The sequence below is a fragment of the Chiloscyllium punctatum genome, chromosome 4, assembly GCF_047496795.1.
Source record: "Chiloscyllium punctatum isolate Juve2018m chromosome 4, sChiPun1.3, whole genome shotgun sequence".
NCBI lineage: Eukaryota > Metazoa > Chordata > Chondrichthyes > Orectolobiformes > Hemiscylliidae > Chiloscyllium > Chiloscyllium punctatum.
Window position 1 is genome coordinate 69,511,412 of NC_092742.1, and position 20,163 is coordinate 69,531,574.

At 39.3% G+C, this 20,163-nt stretch overlaps 1 protein-coding gene across 7 annotated transcripts in view; it reads left to right on the forward strand.

Moving 5' to 3' along the window:
• Nucleotides 1-20,163, forward strand: part of heatr5a (HEAT repeat containing 5a) — a 129,127-nt gene that overhangs the window by 77,468 nt on the left and 31,496 nt on the right. For 6 of the 7 annotated variants that reach the window (XM_072568984.1, XM_072568983.1, XM_072568985.1 and 3 more), the window contains 8 exons: nt 583-772; nt 5,464-5,633; nt 6,229-6,255; nt 13,743-13,872; nt 16,685-16,864; nt 17,450-17,689; nt 17,909-18,090; nt 19,507-19,575. In XM_072568984.1, the coding sequence (XP_072425085.1) occupies nt 583-772; nt 5,464-5,633; nt 6,229-6,255; nt 13,743-13,872; nt 16,685-16,864; nt 17,450-17,689; nt 17,909-18,090; nt 19,507-19,575 (1,188 nt within the window). The remainder of the gene's footprint in view (nt 1-582; nt 773-5,463; nt 5,634-6,228; nt 6,256-13,742; nt 13,873-16,684; nt 16,865-17,449; nt 17,690-17,908; nt 18,091-19,506; nt 19,576-20,163) is intronic. The other variant, XM_072568990.1, reaches the window with a different exon arrangement.

Consider the following 20,163-nt stretch of genomic DNA (forward strand, 5'->3'; position numbering starts at 1 on the left):
ACTAACATATTCTTATAATTAGTCATCAGCCTAGACTAAGTAAATGTTTACCCTGAGCATGTTTCTAGTTTGTGACACATTTGATGTAACTATTCCATTTTAGAAGATGATTTAAATCTTTCATTTAGCCACATTGCTTTGCATTTGATTAATTCCAAACCATGAAAAGCATTTCTGCTTCTAAAGTCTGCTTGCTTTCAAATTGTAACAGCAGAATAATATAAAATTAACTTACATACATAAGAATGTTTAATATTGAGTCAAATGTATTTGTCTGATTTGAAATAAACTAAGATCCTCAATTCTTAGTGGTACAATACTGAATTGTTGTCCAATTGGATGTTCCCTGTTTGATGGTGTCAAAATGATTACTAGTGTCCATTTATTTTCAAGGCTAACCGACAAAGTATAATTCATTACCTTTGGTGTAAGTGTGTTTTGTTTGTAATGCACAGTTGTGAGCAATATTTCTTTGACCAAGGTTGCTAAATTTATCATTAATGAATGCAAGTAATCCATCAAAAGAAGGAACTTTAGAATGTGTAGTGTAGTTCTAAATACCCTTCTTCACTTCATTTGTAGACCTGGGCACTGCACTCCTTGTCATTGTTAATAGATTCAAGTGGTCCAATGTATAATGCTCATGTGGAACCAAGTCTGTCTCTTGTCTTGCTGCTGTTGTTGACTGTACCTCCTGCTCATACTGAAGTCCATCAAAGTTTGGGTCGTTGTTTGACTGTGCTTATTATCACTTTGGGACCAGAACTGCAAGGTAATATAGTTGAATTAGTTTTTTTTAAAAAAAAAACTTGTGTTTAATCATTATAATGAGAATGCTTACCAATAGTAGAAATTTATTATCCATTCTGTGATAAATCCCGAAAATTACTTTCTAACATTATTACAGGTACTTATTTGTCTGGTTTTATTTAATATATAATCTCCAATAAAGGAGTGTTTTCAGTGGTATTCATAAATATCCCATCACCAGCTCCTTTTGCATTTCTAAAGTAGCTAAATTGTCAAAGTGCCTGTTGACACCCAATTTTAGATATGGAGGAATTCCCTACCATTTAATGTTTGGTCTAAACCATTCTTCATTTTCTAGTTACCCATTTCATTGAAACTTCTAGAAATCTGAAAGGCCTGAATAAATTGGACAGGAAGAAAATGTTATATTATTAGGCGAGACTAGTACCCGAAGGCACAGCCTCAGAGTGAAGGGACGACTCTTCAGCCAAATGGTGGTGAATCTGTGGAGCTCATTGCCACAGAAGGCTGTGGAGGTCAAGATAAAGATAGCTAGGTTCTTGATTAGTAAGGGGAGCAAGAGCTATGGGTACAAGGGAAGAGAATTAGAGTTAGGTTCTCTTGTCACATGTACTCCTGTATGCCTGTACTTGAGTACAGTGAAATGTTTACAATATTTCACAGCACCATCTTTGAACTCTGTGCTGTTGGCCCCAATCTGATGCACACCAGCTGTCCAACTGACTGAAGTCACAAAGCCTGACGGCTCACCACACACACACAAAATCTGTGTTGCTGTGTCTTTTACACATAGATTGTAACCTGGAGCTGTGTTTAGTGATGCATTCCTTCACGTGGTTGACCAGGAATACCTCCTGCTCTTACTGCCTGTCATTGGCATTTGTTCTGAAGATTGACAGATTGATAATCAGTCTGCTGAGGGAGCCAGTGTAACAGTCATGTGATTCTGTGAACAATTTGGTTTGGCCAAGTTATAAACACACCTTCTTTGGACATTAAATGCTCGAGTGAACCCAGAGTTTCAGCCTCAGAGACAGGGTCGCTGCTCAATTATACATATGGAGGATACAACTGCATTGAATTTGGAGCATAAACAGGCCATTTGACCTAAGCACTCTGTGCTGGTGTTTACAGTCCACACTTATCTCTTTCTCTTTTATCTCCCTCATCACAGTCTTTTGCAAACCTTTTTATTCCCTTTTCTCTCATTTACTCATCAAGCTTCCTATTAAAACTTGGTTTCAATCACTCCCCATTCAAAGGACTACCACATTCTCACCAATTTCCAAATAAAGAAAATTCTCCTTACTCCATTATTTTAATGTTTTATAACTTCATTGTGTTATGAGCCTGGTTTTGGATTCTTCCCCAAATGGAATCATTGTCTTCTGAACTGACTGCCAAATAAATGGAGGATATTCCTGGAAATACATCCAGGGAAGTTATTTGGGTGGAACTGAGAAATAAGAAAGGGATGATCACCTTTATTGAGATTGTGTTATAGACCCCCTTAATAGTCAGTGGGAAATTGAGAAATAAATTTGTAAGGAGATTTCAGTTAACTGTAAGAGTAATAGGATGGTTAAGATCAGGGATTTTATCTTTGCAAACATAGACTGGGACTGCCATAGTGTTAAGGGTTTAGATGTAAGGGAATTTGTTAAGAATGTACAAGAAAGTTTTCTGAGTCAGTATGTGGATGGACCTGCTGGAGAAGGTGCAAAACTTGACCTCCTCTTGGGAAATAAGGCAGGGCAGGTGACTGAGGTCTCAGTGGGGGAGCACTTTGGGGCCAGCGACCATAATTCTATTAGTTTTAAAATAGTGATGGAAAAGGATAGACCAGATCTAAATGTTGAAGTTCTAAATTGGAGAAAGGCCAATTTTGACGGTATTAGGCAAGAACTTTCGAAAGCTGATTGGGTGCAGATGTTCACAGGTAAAGGGACGGCTGGAAAATGGGAAGCCTTCAGAAATGAGAGTCCAGAGAGTGTATATTCCTGTTAGTATGAAAGGAAAGGCTGGTAGGTGTCGGGAATGCTGGATGAGGAGAGATATTGAGGTTTTCATTAAGAAAAAGCAGGAAGCATATGTCAGGTATAGACAGGAGAGATCAAGTGAATCCTTCGAGTATAAAGGCAGTAGGAGTATACTTAAGAGGGAAGTCAGGAGGGTAAAAAGGGGACATGAGATAGCTTTGGCAAATACAGTTAAGGAAAATCCAAAGAGTTTTTACAAATACGTTAAGGACAAAAGGGTAACTAGGGAGTGAATAGGGCCCCTCAAAGGTCAGGAAGGCAGCCTTTTGTGGAGCCACAGGAGATGTGGGAGACACTTAATGAGTATTTTGCATCAATATTTACAGTCGAGAAGGACGTGGAAGATATAGAATGTGAGGAAATAAATTGTGACGTCTTGAAAAATGTCCATATTTCAGAGGAGGAAGTGCTGAATGTTTTGAAACACATAAAGATGGATAAATCTCCAAGATCTGCTCAGGTGTACCCTAGAACTCTGTGGGAAGCTAGGGAAATAATTGCGGGGCCCCTTGCGGAGATATTTGTATCATCGATAGTCACAGGTGAGGTGCCAGAAGACTGCAGGTTGGTTAACATGGTACCATTATTTAAGAAAGGTGGTAAGGACAAGCCAGGGAACTATAAACTGGTGATCCTGACGTTCGTGGTGGACAAATTGTTGGAGGGAATCTTGAGGGACAAGATTTACACACATTTGGAAAGAAGGGCTGATTAGGGATAGTCAGCATGGCTTTGTGCATGGGAAACCATGTCTCACGAACTTGATTAAGTTTTTGTTTGAGGAAGTAACAAAGAGGATTGATCAGGGCAGAGCGGTAGATGTGATCTGTATGGACTTCAGTAAAGCATTCAACATGGGAGACTGGTTAGCAAGGTTAGATCTCATGGAATACAGGGAGAACTAGCCATTTGGATACAGAACTGGGTCAAAGGTAGAAGACAGAGTGTGATGGTGGAGGGTTGTTTTTCAGACTGGAGGCCTGTGACCAGTGGTGTTACAGAAGGATCGGTGCTGGGTCCACTACTTTTCATCATTTTAAATAAATGATTTGGATATGAACGTAGGAGGTATAGTTAGTAAGTTTGCAGATGACACCAAAATTGGAGGTGTAGTGGACTACAAGGAAGGTTACCCCAGATTACAACAGGATCTTGATCAGATGGGCCAATGGGCTGGAGGAGTGGCACATTGAGTTTACTTTAGATAAATGCAAAGTGCTGCGTTTTGGAACAGCAAATCTTAGCAGGACTTGTACACTTAATGCTGAGGTTTTGGGGAGTCTTGGTGAACGAAGAGACCTTGGAGTGCAGGTTCATAGCTCCTTGAAAGTGGAGTCGCAGGTAATCGGATAGTGAAGACGGTGTTTGGTATGCTTTCCTTTATTGGTCAGAATATTGAGTACAGGAGTTGGGAGGTCATGTTGCGGCTGTACAGGACATTGGAAAGCTCACTTTTGGAATATTGTGTGCAACTCTGGTCTCCTTCCTCGTGGAAGGATGTTGTGAAACGTGAAAGGGTTCAGAAAAGATTTACAAGGATGTTGCCAGAGTTGGAGGCTAAGAGCTGTAGGGAGAGGCTGAATAGGCTGAGGCTGTTTTTCCCTGGAGCATCGAAGGCTGAAGGGTGACCTCCTAGAGGTTTATAAAATCGTAAGGGTCATGGATATATCTCTTTAACTCTGACTCTTACCCCACGCTGTGCTAGATCTTGCACTCCTCACCAGGGATTGATCACTCTCCTGTGCTGGGCTCCATCTCTCAATCCCTGCACCTCTATTGCTGCTATCTTGCCACTGACTGCCATCTAGGCTCACCAGCTAAATCGCCGCAGACTTCTAGAGTCCACTTTGGGATCCCAGCTGCTTCTACAATCCAGGCCTCTAATAAGCCGCAATATGGTCAACTCCCATAGTCCTTAAAATTAACTTTCTAACATTATTAAGGTACCTATTTGACTGGTTTGTCTTTAAATCTTTCCAAAAAAGGTGAGAGGGTGTGGTCCATGTACACAACTGTCTCCTACGCATTCTTTGTCACAAACTTTAAAATGTTGTAAGGCCAGGATCAAATTCAATAATTCTTTCGATGGTAGAGTATTTCCTCTGGTGGCTATTGGGTTGCTTTGAAAATTAGCCATTTGGAGTTACAAACACAAACTTCTTTTGCTTTCTCTGATAAAGGTACCTGCCAGTAACTACACAATAAGTCCAACTTGTGATATAATAAGCTTGTCCAAATTTCTCTATGCAGTCCTCCAATCTTGGTATTGGATAGGAGTCCGATTTAGTTATGACATTGACCTTCTGACAGTCCACACAAATTCGTTGAGTCCTGTCAGATTTGCAATTGGCGAACTCCACTCACTCTGACTTGGTTCGATGATGTCTTCGTTGAGCATCGTATCCACTTCCTCTGGAGCTGTATGACTTTGAGAGGATTAAGCCTGTAGGGATGTTGTTTTATCGGAACTGAGAAGTGTGAATGCTTGAGTCTCAGCAGACCATTGGAAAAAGAAACTGATCATGGACAATTTTCCTGCTAGGGTCAATGCTGGAAAATAATATTTTCAGTGTATGCTGAGTACCTAAGGAATATTCAGTACTTGATGTTCTTCTAATCATAAATAAATAATCTCTGCATATTTAATTCCTAGGTAACAACACATCAGTCCCCTTGTTAAGAACTTCCTGTCTGGTTGGCTGTGCAGTGATGCAGGATAACCTTGATTGTCTTGTGCAAGCACAAGCCATCACCTGTCTCCAGCAGTTACATATGTTTGCACCACGTCATGTGAACCTTTCTAGTCTTGTTCCTAGTCTCTGTGTAAGTATATCACATGGACATTTTTTTTTAATTCGGAAGCACAAACTTACATTTCTTAACATTTATAAATCTAATTGTGCTGTTCCCCTTGCCATGACTTAAGCCTTACGTCACCTCGTCTATGCTGCTTTTGTTTGTTTGGGAAGCACATGCTTCATTAACGTTGCACAGAGCCAGGTTAACACATCAACTAGCCAAATATGGGGCCCCTGATTAAAACTCGCTTCGACATAGAAAAACTGCATAAAACCATTGATCCCAAGTTGTTTAAGCTTCATTAATACAATTACTTTATTTGTCAATATCGCATGTTAATGGTCTGAAGGACCTTTTTTTTGCATTTTATGACGATCTTGTGATTCCATGGATTGGACTTAAAGTCAAGAGAATTTGGTACTATGAGTATTACATCTGGCTTTATACAGTGAAATTTTTTTTGTGATGGTGTGCAGGCTCCAGGTAATGAATAAGAGCAGAATGCTTTGTGTAATGTGAAGTACTTGCTCTCAATATTATAGTTGGTACCATAGTTTACATTTATATGTCATAACCTGGGTATTATTATGACAGGTTTGTCATTTGTTCTTTTGTACAGGAGATCTTGTTGGATAATTCAGTTTGGGTAGGTTTTTCCCTCATTGTACCCAATTTCCTTTTATTTCCTGCCTACCACCAAGCTTCCCTACCCCACCACAGCCCCAAATAAGTGTTGGTTTGATGTGTTTAAATGCCTTTTGTTGCATTGGTTTCTTTTTAAAGCTCTGACTTTATTAATCAATCTAACAACTTGGCTGGCATGCAAAATGAATACAAACAAGCTACGTGATATAACTACCCTACTGATTTTTTTTCTAAAATCCCTTGGCTATTGCTTTATTTGATTTCATTTTCTAATATACTTTCCTATTTGACTAGCACCTGCAGGCTGCAAAAAGATGACAGTAGCCAGCACAGATTAATACTACAAATGGTTTGGCTTTTTTTAAATTATTATTTGCTTGATTATGCAAGAAGCTCCCCAGAACCTTGAGATTATGAGCAGAGTATGTATTCTCATGTTTGCAGATTTCCCTCTTATCCTTCGTTGAATATTTTGCTTGAGTCCTGAAATTAATTGATTTATACACTTTCAACTGATAACTGTTGAGGGCAATAGTTATGGGAATTGTAATGCCTTAGTGTAAGAGTTTGTTTTACCTGTTCTATTATATTTGGTATTTCTCCATCAGTACAGGTAAGTGCACTATTAAATGCATATGCATTGGTTTTATAATAAAAAGCCTGTTCTCGCTTCAGATATTTAAAAACACACTTATGATGAGGATAAGCTTTAAATAACCTAGTGAGCAACTCCAAATGAACTCTTTTAATTTAAATTCTGGCAGAAATAACTTTCTACTTAAAGGGTAAATATCATTTTAATAAGATTAATGTTGCTGCAATAATGCTCAATCAGTCTAAGCAAAAGGAACAAAAGAATTGCTTTGCCACAGATTAATTGTTAGATAATCGTATATGTTCTTATGGCTTTTGCTAAATTTATTTCCCTTTCTGTACTTGTTCTGACTTAAAAACATTTTTCTATTTCTTTCTGAATCCTTAAATCTCATTGGCTCAGGAAATAGGCTGATGACCCCATTCATCATCAATACGTCCTTGAATCCTTTATTATAAATTTGCACTTCCAACATCTTGCAGCGCAAAGCATTTTTGACATCAAGGATAAATATGACTGGTCATACGATGCAGTGCTCCATTCTGACAAAACCTGCTTCATAGAATTTGTCTGTTCATATTGGATTTCTAAATAACCTCCTTTGAAATAACCTTTGCCATAGTATTTAAATTTGCACAGTCAATTCATAGGTATGTAGGCACTTTCATAAGAATGGTAGTTACAATATTTGCATTGAGGAATGGATTTAGGCTTAATAGTTTGGGGGGGTTTAAATAAAAAATTACTGTGTGGGATGTAGTTTTTCTTATTGAATGCTTTTCTGAAATGAAATTAGTCTGTGTGATGTAACACATCGTATTAGCAAACAGTTGATTCTCAGTTAGCTTTTTCTTCTGTATTGTGTTTTACTCCCAAGCTTGTTACTTATATCCTTTCTAAGATACAGTTTTTTTTTCTGTAAACCGTGAACTACATTTCAAAAGCTACATCTATTTGTATTATATTTGTATATTCTTGACGAACAAGAGGGTGAAAGATTATCATTGGTAGGCAGGAGTGTGGAGCTCTCAAATCAGCCGTGATTTTAATGCATACTGAAGCAGGTTGAAAGGATTGGGTGGCCAACCGCTCCTAATTTGGATATTTGCATGCTGTACAGGAACATTGAAAATTGCAACCATCTGAGACCATTTGGTCCCTCATGCCTGCTCCACTATTCAATTAGATCATGATTTTCTGTTTCGGCTATTGTTTCCCAGTACGCCCATATTTCTTAAATAGATTTGCGTTCTAGAAATCTATCATTTTCTGTCTTGAATATACTCAACAACCAAGCCTCCAAAATCATCTCTGTTAGAGAATTCCAAAGGTCTGTCACCCTCAGAGCCTTAACGAGGGGAATCGTCATTCTTGCATCTACCTGTAAAGCTGTATCAGAATTTTGTATGTATCAAAGAGGTCACCTCTTATTATTTAAACTCAAAAGAAAACACACCATACCTCCTCAATCTCTCCTCAAAAGACAGACCCATCAACCGAAAGATGTCTGGTGAATCTTTGCGGCACTCCCTTTATTAATGAGACCAAAACTGTACGTAGCACTCCAGGTGCAGTCTCCTACAACTGTAGCATTTTTGTTACTCTTGTCCTTGTCTCCTTTCGCAATAAAGACAAGCATATCTTCCGAATTACGGCTGCACCTTTTATGTAGTTTTCAGTGTCTTATGAAATAGTGCATCCACTGCCCTGTGGACACCAACACTTGCCAAACTCTTGTCATTGAAGAAAAAAAACCATGCATTTCTGTACCAAAGTGGATAACTCCATATTTTCCGCATTACTTGCTATCTGCTGTGTTCCTGTTCATTTACTTAGCCTGTCTAAAACCCCATTTGCATCCTCCTCGCAACATTTCCACTTAATTTAATGTTGTCATCAAACTAGAAAATATTGTCTTCGATCCCCACATCCAAATAATCAATATAGATTGTGAATAGGTGAGACCAAAACACTGATACTTACATTATGCTGCTTGTATCTGTCTTGAAATCTGGGATTTACCTGTTAATTCCTACTCTTTCGATCTGTTCACCAATTCTAACTCCATGCCAGTATATTGCTGACAATGCCATGTGTTCTAATTTTGTTAAAATCCCACATAGGGTTTAGTTATCACAAGCCTTCTGTAAACATAAATATACCACAGTCACTGATTTCTCCATTCCTCTCCCATATCAATCTTTTAAGCAATGCAATTAACTCTCTGATCTTCCTAACCCAACTCCCAATTTGTTTGTGACTCTGGTATTAATCCAGATCCTTTGAGATTCTGCTTTTCAGTTACTTGTACTCTTCAAAAAGAATCTCCTCTTGTCCAATCTGTGTCATTGGTACCAATGTAGGTGATGACAACTGGATTTTTCTTCTCCCACTGACCGTTCTTCCAGTCCAGGGTAGATGTCTCGAACCTTGGTATTGACTGAACCTTCTGAATTCAGTCTCAGCTGTGTCTAGCTCCCAACTGTATTGTCCTCTACAACTGCAATATTCCTATTATCTGCCCCTGCTTAAATGTCTTCCTGTGCCACAATGCCATAGTCAGTTCACTCATCCATCCTGCAGCCTCTGTTTCCATTCATGCAGGCTGCAAGGATCCACAAATCTGTTGTACGTTACAAAGGCTGAGGCTCCTTCTCTTCCCGATCCCCATTTCTTCCTTACTTGCAGACACAGCCACTAGTTCTTAGCCATAAATCAAGTCAGTCCGAAGAGATGTGACTGCCTGCTAGAACCAAACATCTATTAACTTTCCATTTCTTTGACCTGTCACAGTGTCTTGACCTCCAAATGTATGACTGTAAGTCGAAATCTGTTGAGCTGCAGATGCATATTTATGTCTCATCTTATCTATTCTTTTTATTTAAAGAAACATTCTACTTTGATTGAAACTCCCCAGTTAAAATGAATAGGAAACACTTACCAGCCAACCTAGTAATACTACTATTAGTAAACTGCACAACCACAAATTAAACTTGAGAGTTACTTAAATTACTGGAGTTTTGAAAACTAAACGAGAGAAATATTCACCAACCAATCAGTTGCCTGTTTTTCTATGATGTCACACTTGAATTGTTCTGAGAATGTGGTTGGTCTGCTGTGGAGCTCTGGACTGGACTGATTCGGAGTTGATGTCTCTATTTCCTTCTGCCTCCTGCTTTATTCAGTGCTCTTCTCCTCTGTTGTTTAATATAAATCCAAATACAAGGTGTACTGTAGTTGCTCTTCTCAAATATAAAGACCTTACCTGGTCACTCAAATGCAAGTAATCATGTTGGTTGGTAAAAATAATATGCTTCCTTCCTTGAGATAAATTAGTGAGTCCATTGATGATCTGTCAACTTTCAGTGGCTTTGTTCATTGCACAAATTTAAAGAGCATTTAATTCAACTTCTCAACATTCTACAAAAGAATTTGAACTGAAACCTATAGGTTTGTTATGATCCTATCTGATATTTTTTGATTGATTGATGAGATTCCCTACAGCGTGGAAACAGGCTCTTCGGCCCAACAAGTCCACACCAACCCTCCCAAGAATAACCCAGCCTCTGACTAATGCAGCTAACACTCACTATGGGCAATTTAGCATGGCCAATTCACCTGGCCTGCATATCTTTGGACTGTGGGAGGAAACTGGAGCACCCGGAGTAAACCCACGCAGACATGGGGAGAGTATGCAAACTCCACACAGTCGCCCGAAGCTTATTATTGAACGAGTTGAATCCAGACAAAAAAACTGGCTTGATAGATCATTTATTTTTTGGTTTTAATGAGGGCTCTTTCCCTGACATGCAATGCTGCAAATTTGGTTTTAACAGTAAACTTTATTACATAAAGGGAATGAAAAAAGTCAAATAAATTAAACAATGTACATATCACTCAAGATTTCAAAACACAGTAAAATACGATCCCTTTAAACCTAAGCAGCACTCTGACCAGAGAGAATTCCCTTCTCTATCACATCTATAAACTTAATTTAACTGTGACTTCAATTTCCAGTCTTGAGAATCTACAAGCCTCTGCCTTGTATCTTCATACAACTGACCTTAGACTTTCTCATCTTCCAATAATTTCTTCAGGGTTTTCACCAAATGATCCTGGTCTTGAACTTCAAAACTGAATTCCTTACAATGGGTGACACATTCCTTAAAAGTTTAAAACTGCCTTCCATCTGAGGGAACAACTGTCTTAGGGATCTAGCTTCAGCCAAGGTTTCTTTAAGCCTGAACTGAAAAAGGCTTTCGTCCAGCTATTTGTGTCTGGACCAAAAAACGTCCAGACCGTTGAAGTGCTCTTTACTTTACTTTATTTACTCATAATAGTGACCGAATGAAAACAAAACCTCATTACTCTCCAGGAAGTGTGTCGTGTACTTCATTTCAAAGCTCTCCCTCTCCCCCTCTCCCTCTCCCTCTCCCTCTCCCTCTCCCCCTCTCCCTCTCCCTCTCCCACGCTCCCCCCCCCCCCACGCTCCCTCACTTTCACACATGTGGCTAAGTCCAAATTCAGAATACCCTAAATAGAAACTAAAATATATATGATTCACAACATCACAGCTTCAAGTCAAGTACCATAAATATTATTATTTTTACCTAAAGGTCATACGAGATCTGTTCTTGGCCCTTTGCAGGTGGTGCATTCCAAGTACCCACCATTCTCTGTATAAAGATCTCCCTCTGACATCTCCCCTAAACCTTCCTCCAATCACCTTTAAATTTATGTCCCCTTGTGATAGCCATTTCTGCCCTGGGAAAAAGTGTCTGACTATTGACTCTATCTATGCCTCTCATCATCTTGTACACCTCTGTTAAGTTGCCTCTCACTCTTCTTCGGTCCAGGGAGAAAAGCCTTAGCTCCCTCAACATTTCTTGGTAAGACATGCCCTCCAGTCCAAGCACCATCCTGATAAATTTCCTCTGCACCCTCTCTAAATCTTCCACATCCTTCCTTCAATGAGGCAACCACAGTTCCAAGTGTGGTCTGACCAGGGCTTTGTAAAGCTGCAGCATAACCTTGTGGCTCTGAAACTCAATCCTCTTGCGAAAGAAAGCCAGCACACCATACCCCTTCTTAACAACCTTCTCAACTTGGGTGCAACTTTGAAGGATCTGTGGACATGAACCCCAAGATCCCACTGTACGTCCACACTGTCAAGAATCCTGCCTTTAACCCTGTATTCTGCTTTCAGGTTCGACCTACCAAACTTAATCACTTCACACTTTTCCAGGTTGCACTCTATCTGCTGCTTATCAGCCCAGTTCTGCATCCTATCCATGTCCTGTTGTAACCTACAACAGTCCTCCACATTATCCACCCACCACCATCATCGGGAAACTTAGTAACCTGCCCTTCCACTTCCTTATCCAAGTCGTTTATAAAATAAACAGAGCAGAGGTACCAGAACAGATTTCTGCGGAACACCATTGGTCACCAATCTCCAGGCTGAACACTTTTGTGTACTTCCAACTTCTGTTTTCTATGGGCCAACCAATTCTGTATCCAGACAGCCATGTTTCCCTGTATCCCATGCCTCCTTATTTTCTAAATGAGTCTACCATGGGGAACCTTATCAAATGCCTTACTAAAATCCATGTACACCACAACCACTTCTCTACCTTTATCAATGTGTTTTGACACATCTTCAAAGAATTCAACATCCTCCAAGAAATATATGTGTACAAACTGGAAGTTTAAGCTGGGAAACATGGATTTAAAACCATGCAATGCAGTGTATTGAACTGGTTGTATTACATCTACTATTGTATCCTTTTCAAACTGAGGTTGTTTAGCTCAGCATTTATTCCACGTGAAAGACATGGAGAGAATACAGTACTGTGTCTTATCAGTGTTGCTAGTTGAAATTTTTCAATTTCCTGCAAATAGAAGAGTCTAGTTTCTCGATTGTAATTTTTCCAGTGGTTGACCTGAATTTGTTACACAAATGTGAACTCCTTGTCCATCTAACTCCATTTTTCTCACTGGACAAAGGCTTAACTGTAATAGATTCTAGTACTGTCAGAGTAGATATAGGAAGGAACTTAATTAGTTAAATTTATTTTGGCTGTTCTTTTTCTGTCTTACAGTTGGATTTTGTGCCAAATTTTAATGTTTCATTTGTTGTGTGCAATCATTCCCTTCTAATTTGAAGATATGGTTCTATGATAGCTCTTGACATTTTTGAGCTCAAGTTAAATACAAAACTTTATTTTTGTGCTATCCATACAAAACAAATTCTTCTCCTAAATTTCTGGTCTCACGCTTAATATTTTACTTTGGTCCTTTGCAAATGATTGGATAAGTGTCACACTAATGATCGAGATAAGTCTAAGGTGATGTTTTCTTTCTGCCTTTTCCCACCTCCACTCACCAGCTGCAAATACCTCAAGTATTATTATTGAAACAGTGCAAGGCTTCATTCAGTAAATCGATTCTGGTCCTTGAAAATTTTCAAAGGCTGCTTACTGCTGAACAACTCTTTGATCCATTCCCCTTAAATCTAAAAGTTAACTTAGATTCAGAATTAACAAGATAGAATGTAAAATAACTGTGATCCTAAGCTATCTAATTATGTGCTTTATTTTGGTAAAACGCATGGAGATATTTCCTTTGATTAGGATAATGATGTCACTTCTGCTAATCCAATTTATCCTGGACTAAATAAACTGTATTTTAAGCCTTTGTTGGGAATAATAATCAATTTACGTTCTGGTTTTGAATTATGCAAAGATTTCTGTCAAACTGCTTTAGGTTATCAGAAGTATAGTATATTCATCATTATAGATTGGAGTTTGTGTATGTCCAGTATTTTGTTCTATTAATTGCATTATTGCTGTGCAAGGTTGACTGCTTTCATTGTAGAGGTTTTTCCCTTTCAGGTAAATCTCTGTAGTTCGCACCTATTGTTGAGACGTGCTGTGATTGCATGCCTTCGTCAGCTTGCACAGAGGGAAGCTGCTGAGGTATTGGAACATGCCAGGGCTCTTGCCAAAGAATCCAGTAAACTCGGTAAGACGTTTGATATAGAGCTATAGAAGTTGTGATTTTGTAATGCAGTGAATCTCATCAAAAAATTCTGAAAGCATCAGTTTTTAAACAACTTGCATTTCATATAGTCTATCTTTTAAAGTATGACAAAATGTGAACTCTTCTCACAGAACTGAAAACAATTGGACACTGAATGAGAATGATGAAATTGTTAGGTTTGGTTACTGCAGGTGGGATCCAAGAGTCTTTTCATATTCACTGAAATGATCCAAGCATCACTGGTTGGGCCAGCATTTTTTTGCCCATCCCTTAGTTTCCCTTGAAAAGGTGGTAGTGAACTACCATTTTGAACCACTGCTGTCCATTTGGTTTAGGTACACCGACAATGCTGTCAGAGAAAGAGTTCTCTGATTTTGACCCAGTAAAGGAGCCATGAGATATTTCCAAGTTGGGATGTTGAGTGGCTTGGAGGGAAACTTGCAGGTGGTGGTATTCTCCTCTATGTGCAATCCTTGTCCTTCTAGATGGCAACATTCATGGTTTGGGAGGTTCCTGGATGAATTTCTGCAGTGCATCTTGTGGATGCTGCCACTGAGCATTGGTGTTGCATGGACTGAATGTATGTGGATGTGATGCCAAGGAAGCAGGCTACCTTGTCAAGGTTTTTGAATTATAGATTTATAGAACTCTACAGCACAGTGTCCACACTGGTCAAAAACAACCACCTAAACCCCATAATCCAGCACTTGGCTGGTGGTGTGGGAGTGTTATCAGAGTTGCACTCATCCAGACAAATATTCCATTGCATTCCTGATTTGTGTCTTGTAGATAATGGGCAGGCTTTGGGGAGTCAGGAGATGAGTAATTTGCTGCAAGATTTCTAACTTGTGACTTGCTCTTGTTGCCACAGTACTTGTATGGCTAGTCCAGTTCAGTTTCAGGTCAAAAGTGACGCCCAGAATGTTGATAGTGGGGGATTCATTGATGGCGATACAGAAATTATTGTGGAGTGATGATTGGATTCTTTCTTGTTGCAAGTGGTCATTGCCTAGCACTTATGTGGTATGAATGTAACTTGCCCCTGTCAGCCCAAGCCTGAATATTATGCAGATCTTGTTGCATTTGGGCATGGATCATTTCAGTGTCTGAGGAGTTGTGAATGATGTTGAACAATGTGCAACCATCAGCAAACATCGCCACATCTAACCTTTATAATAGAGGGAGATCATTGATGAAGCAACTGAAGGGCCCAGCAAACTCCCCTGAGGAACAACAGTCGTAATGTGCTAGAGCTGAGATGACTGTTCTCCAACTGCCACAACCATCTTCCTTTGTGCCAGGTGTGACTGTATCTAGTGGAGAGTTTTCTCTCAATCCCCATTGATTTCATAAGTTTGTTGAAGTACCAAGGGTAGTAACACTCACCTATGACCAGAATGGCCCTGACTGAAACTGAAATGAGAGTCAGTGAGCAGATTATTGTTGTGCAAGTGCTGTTTGATAACACTAGTAATGACACCTTCCATCATGTTACTGATGATTTACAGTATTCTAGTGGGATGACAATTGATTGTGTTGAATTTAGCCTGCTTTTTGTGTACAGGGCACATCTGGGCAATTTTGCACATGATCGGGTCAACGCCAGTGTTATTGCTGGTCTGGAATTGCTTTGTTATGGACTCAACAAGTTCTGGAGTACAAGTCTGTCCTATTGCCAGAATGTTGTCAGGGCTGATAGCCTTTATAGAATCCAAAGCATCCAACTTTTTCTTGATGTCATGTGGTTAAATTGAATTGTTGAAGACTGTGTCTATGATGCTGGGCCCCTGTGAGGAGGCCAAGATGGGTCACCCACTCAGCATGGTGGATAAAGGTCTGAAGGAACGTTAAAAATGTAACAAAGATTTTGTAGTATAATACTCCATTGAGGTCAAAGCCAGTGACATTAGATTTTGCTAAACTGAGAAAGTCAATATTTTATCCATGTTTTTTCCTAAATCTAGCTTCCTTGCTGTATTGCAGTACTCACTGTAAATACTGTTCTAGTGGTGGAGGTGGTTTCTTGAGCAATAATAATTGTTTGCCCAAAGCACTGGCTATAATTTATTACAAGAACTGGTGATTTTTGTACAATTATGTCTATGACTAAAAGTTCATTTTTATTGTTGCACAAACCTGAAGATTGCTTTAAAGATGTGGCTTCTACTGTTGTATTCTAGAAAACAAGTTGAAAGATACACCTCGAGCAGTAATTTGCTGAGTTAAACATGACATGCATGGACCCTCAAACCATCAGCCACAATTTTATTTGGTGCCTGTTTGTAGGGCCACCAGAGAGACTGGAGTTATTGTCCCATTCAGTACAATGAGGATGTGCTGATTGGACTGTGCTGGATGTTTTGATAGTTCTGCTTCATATTTGCAATCGCATGTTAAGGTGATTAGTTTGCCAGCTCCAAGAAAGTTGAAGGAGGCATTCTACCCCATTGGAATTGTTAGTTGCAATGTTTTGCAGAACCATTGGTTTTAGTGCTATGGTTTTGCTGTGCTATGAAAACAAATAGAAAATGAAGTACTCTGTTTAATAACTCATCATGATAAATAAGTTATTTCAAAAACTATTAAAACTAATCAGTTGTGATGACCTGTTTTGCTTCAGTAATGTATTATTTATTTCTATTTAGCCAAAATGTCAGGACTACACAGATCAACTTATTTCCTTGTAAAACTAGAATACGGTAACCTAAGTACAGAAAATGAAGTCTTATTGTCTTGGCTGTTTAACAGAAAACAAAGCTGTGGACAAGAATGCTGACCATGTCTTTCCTTTCAGATGTAAATATTGGTGAAACTGGCTTGGAAGGAGCACTTTTCAGTTTACTTGACAGAGAGTCAGACCAACGACTTTGTCGTGACATTCGGGAAACTCTAAGCCATATCCTATCATCCATGGCTGTTGAAAACCTTTCCCATTGGATAAAGTTATGCAATGAGGTTTTATCTGCCTCAGCTGGTGAGTTAAAATCTTTAATGTATCAAACATGGGAAATTAGGCTTATTGCAGTCTAATATAGAAATGTGTTTTAGTATCTTATATCTTTCTTGAGTTCTACCTGTTGAGCATTTTTGTCTCAATGAGCAAATAGGTAACATCTTGCCCAAATAAAACTAGCCAACCTGTTGAGAGTGAACGTAGCATTAGATTTGCAGATCTCAACATAAAGCTTACTTATTTTGCCTAGACAGTTTTGCAATGCCTCACTAACATACTTTAGAATGTTCCAGTGGGTGAACAAGTTTTAAAAGATTATAATTGAACCAGAATTCTGGGATGGGAGAGACCTTGCAAATTTTCCTTTCTGCAGAAGTGTAACTGTGGTGGCATACTGGGTTTAAAACCTCAATTTGGGAATTGAGTGTGTGTATATGGATATCACCACTTCAGTGCAACGCTTAGATGTGTTTCCATTTACAGTCTGATCAGAAGTTTGTGTTTAAATTTTTACACATATTTTTGCATGAGTTACAATTCCTTATTTTCATAAGTCACTTTATGCAAATAATCTTTTTTGAAAATAATGTATCAATTCTTGTCCAGATTTCACCACCACAGCACCAGTTGACACAACTCAGGAAGAGGAGGAGGATAGACGAGATGATGATTCAATATTTACCTCACGCAAAGATGACCAATTCCAATCAGTCATCAAACCACGGTGGCCGACAAGGGTATTTGCAGCAGAATGTATATGTCGAATTATTACACAATGCGAGAATATAGATGCTGCTCATTTTGATTTGACAATGGCTCAGGAAAGGAAAGAGAAGCTCCCAAAAAGTAAGTGGTTACGAAGGGACTGAAAAATTAACTTCGCTTTGGGGGAGGGGGTTGGCTGGGGGAGAAGAGATGTAACTTATTCAGCTGTTTGTTGAGCCTGTGTTCAATTTCAGAGTACAATTACCAAAATGTGAAACTGATGTGGTTCACTTTATTAGATTTGTTCGTGCTTTAGATTTAAATACATTATACATACGAACTTTAATATACTATTTACAGGTGATTTCTTAGTGAACCATCTGGCAGATTTGATTCGCATGGCTTTCATAGCTGCCACAGATCACAGTAACACTCTCCGGCTATCTGGCCTCGAAACACTACTTGTCGTCATCAGAAAATTTGCAAATGTCCCTGAGCCAGAGTTCCCTGGTCATGTAATCCTTGAACAATACCAAGCAAATGTAAGTGAGTAAAAAAAAACGTATGTAGTATTTAGTCAATAATGCTTGACTGCCCATGGATTATTTTGAAGTAAGATCACTGTTTTGAAGACAAGCAGAACTGGTTTGCACAGTCAAGTCCTGAGAAAACAGATGAGTAAATGAAGAAAATAATTTTGAATATTTCAATGCTCTCATATTTTGAAAATTAAATCTATTCTTATTTAATCACTTATCAGTTTTGAGGAGATGGACGAGCAAATCTCTGTATTAGTGACCATAAAACCATCATCGATTATCACAAAATCCTATCTAGTTCACGAATGTTGTTTAGGGAAAAGATATATGTTCCACCCTTTCCCTGTGTGGTCCACATGTGATTCCTGACCCGTGACGATGTAGTTGACTCTTAACTGCCATTCAAGCTACTCAGTTCTAGGGCAGTTATGGATGTGCAACAAATGCTGGCCTTGTCAGCATCACCCATATCCCGCTGAAAGTAAAATGTATTGAATGGGCAGAAATTCCCTCCACTTACATTTTGGGAAGAATGATGCTGTTGTCTTCGATCCTTAGTCCAAACTCTGTTGCTTAGCTACCGATTCTGTCTAGAACCGAAAAGTCATTCATGCTGTTGATGCCATAGTTGGCTGTGAGATAAGCAAGCAATAACTATTGGATCGAGTGAATTCAGTACTGTCCTCCCATACAATCCAGACTAGGCAATCTCTTCATTGTGACCATTCTTGCTTTGAAGAGGGACACTCAAAATCCCAAACGTGACCTCTGAAACTCCATTGACAGTCCGAGCCCATGTATGCACAGTGCTCACTCGTGTCTTTGTTGATGCTTGGCAGTCAAACCTCATCGATAGACTGACCAACATTCGCTACCAGAAAATCAACTACACAACCAGGTTTGCCAATTTCCTGATACAATTTTAGTTGATCTCAGCACCCTGTATTACTGTTACTTCCATAACACTCATAACTAAGCTAAGAGCCTTGCTGACCTGTGTGGTTTAATACCCCACTGAATGGATCTTATTTATATAAAAGTTTGGAATCCAAGACAGATCCATATGCTATATTCCATGCTATAGCATACTCCAATGTTTTCAAATTTGTATTAAAAATTAAGATTCGCGATACTTGAATTAGAAAATTTTAGAAAGGTTGTCAGGTGAATTAAAGGAATAGGTTACGTTGATTCTGAATATGAAGATGATGATAGCATTCTATACTCTCCAGAATTTCTCTATCTTGTCTCAGTTCAAGATTTGCAGTTTAAAAAGTTGTTATGATTCTTTCACCAAAGTCTTGAACAGAATAACTAGAAATTCTGCATTTTAAGAAGTACTGTTTGAATAAGCAACTTAATGTAACTGCCAAAAGAATTGTAGGTCCCTTACTTTATTTATTTTAAATTGGCTTTCAGGTGGGAGCAGCATTGAGGCCTGCATTCTCCCCTGACACCCCACCTGATGTTACTGCTAAGGCATGTCAAGTAAGTATTTCACTTTATTTTGCAGAACTAATCTGTCAATGGCTTCATTATCATCTTAAATGCTTTTTTCCCCCAGTTTTCAGCAGTTTAGATTTGCAACAGAAACATAATAGGATCTTCCTGATCTATTCACAGAGTAATTTAAGTGAAAGCTTTGTTGTTGTTGTCGCTTGTCGAGGGGTGGAAAAGTCCAGTTATTTTTGCAATTGGTTTTTGGGGGGGGTGGGTTCCTCTGCGTCTTTTTTTTGCAAAGTGGGCAGTGCAAAGTTGCAGTTGGCTTTGGGGCGGGGTCAGTTCTGGGAAGGGGGAGGTGGAGGGTGCCATCTGTTTGCACCATGGCACTCAATGTGGCTGAGGAGCGGCTATGCCACCATTGGGAAGGTGCTTGGCCTTTCGGTCATCCTGTTCTGGACCATCGGCTTTAAGCAGCCGGCCACTGCAGCCTTTGGGGGCCTCCGATGAGTCGATATAAAACCAAACTTGCACCTCCAGCACCAATGCCTGCTCAGTGTACCTATGCAGCCCAAGGAGGCAGGCGCGCGCGCACACAGACCACCACCCCCCGCCCACATAAAAATGCATTGCCTG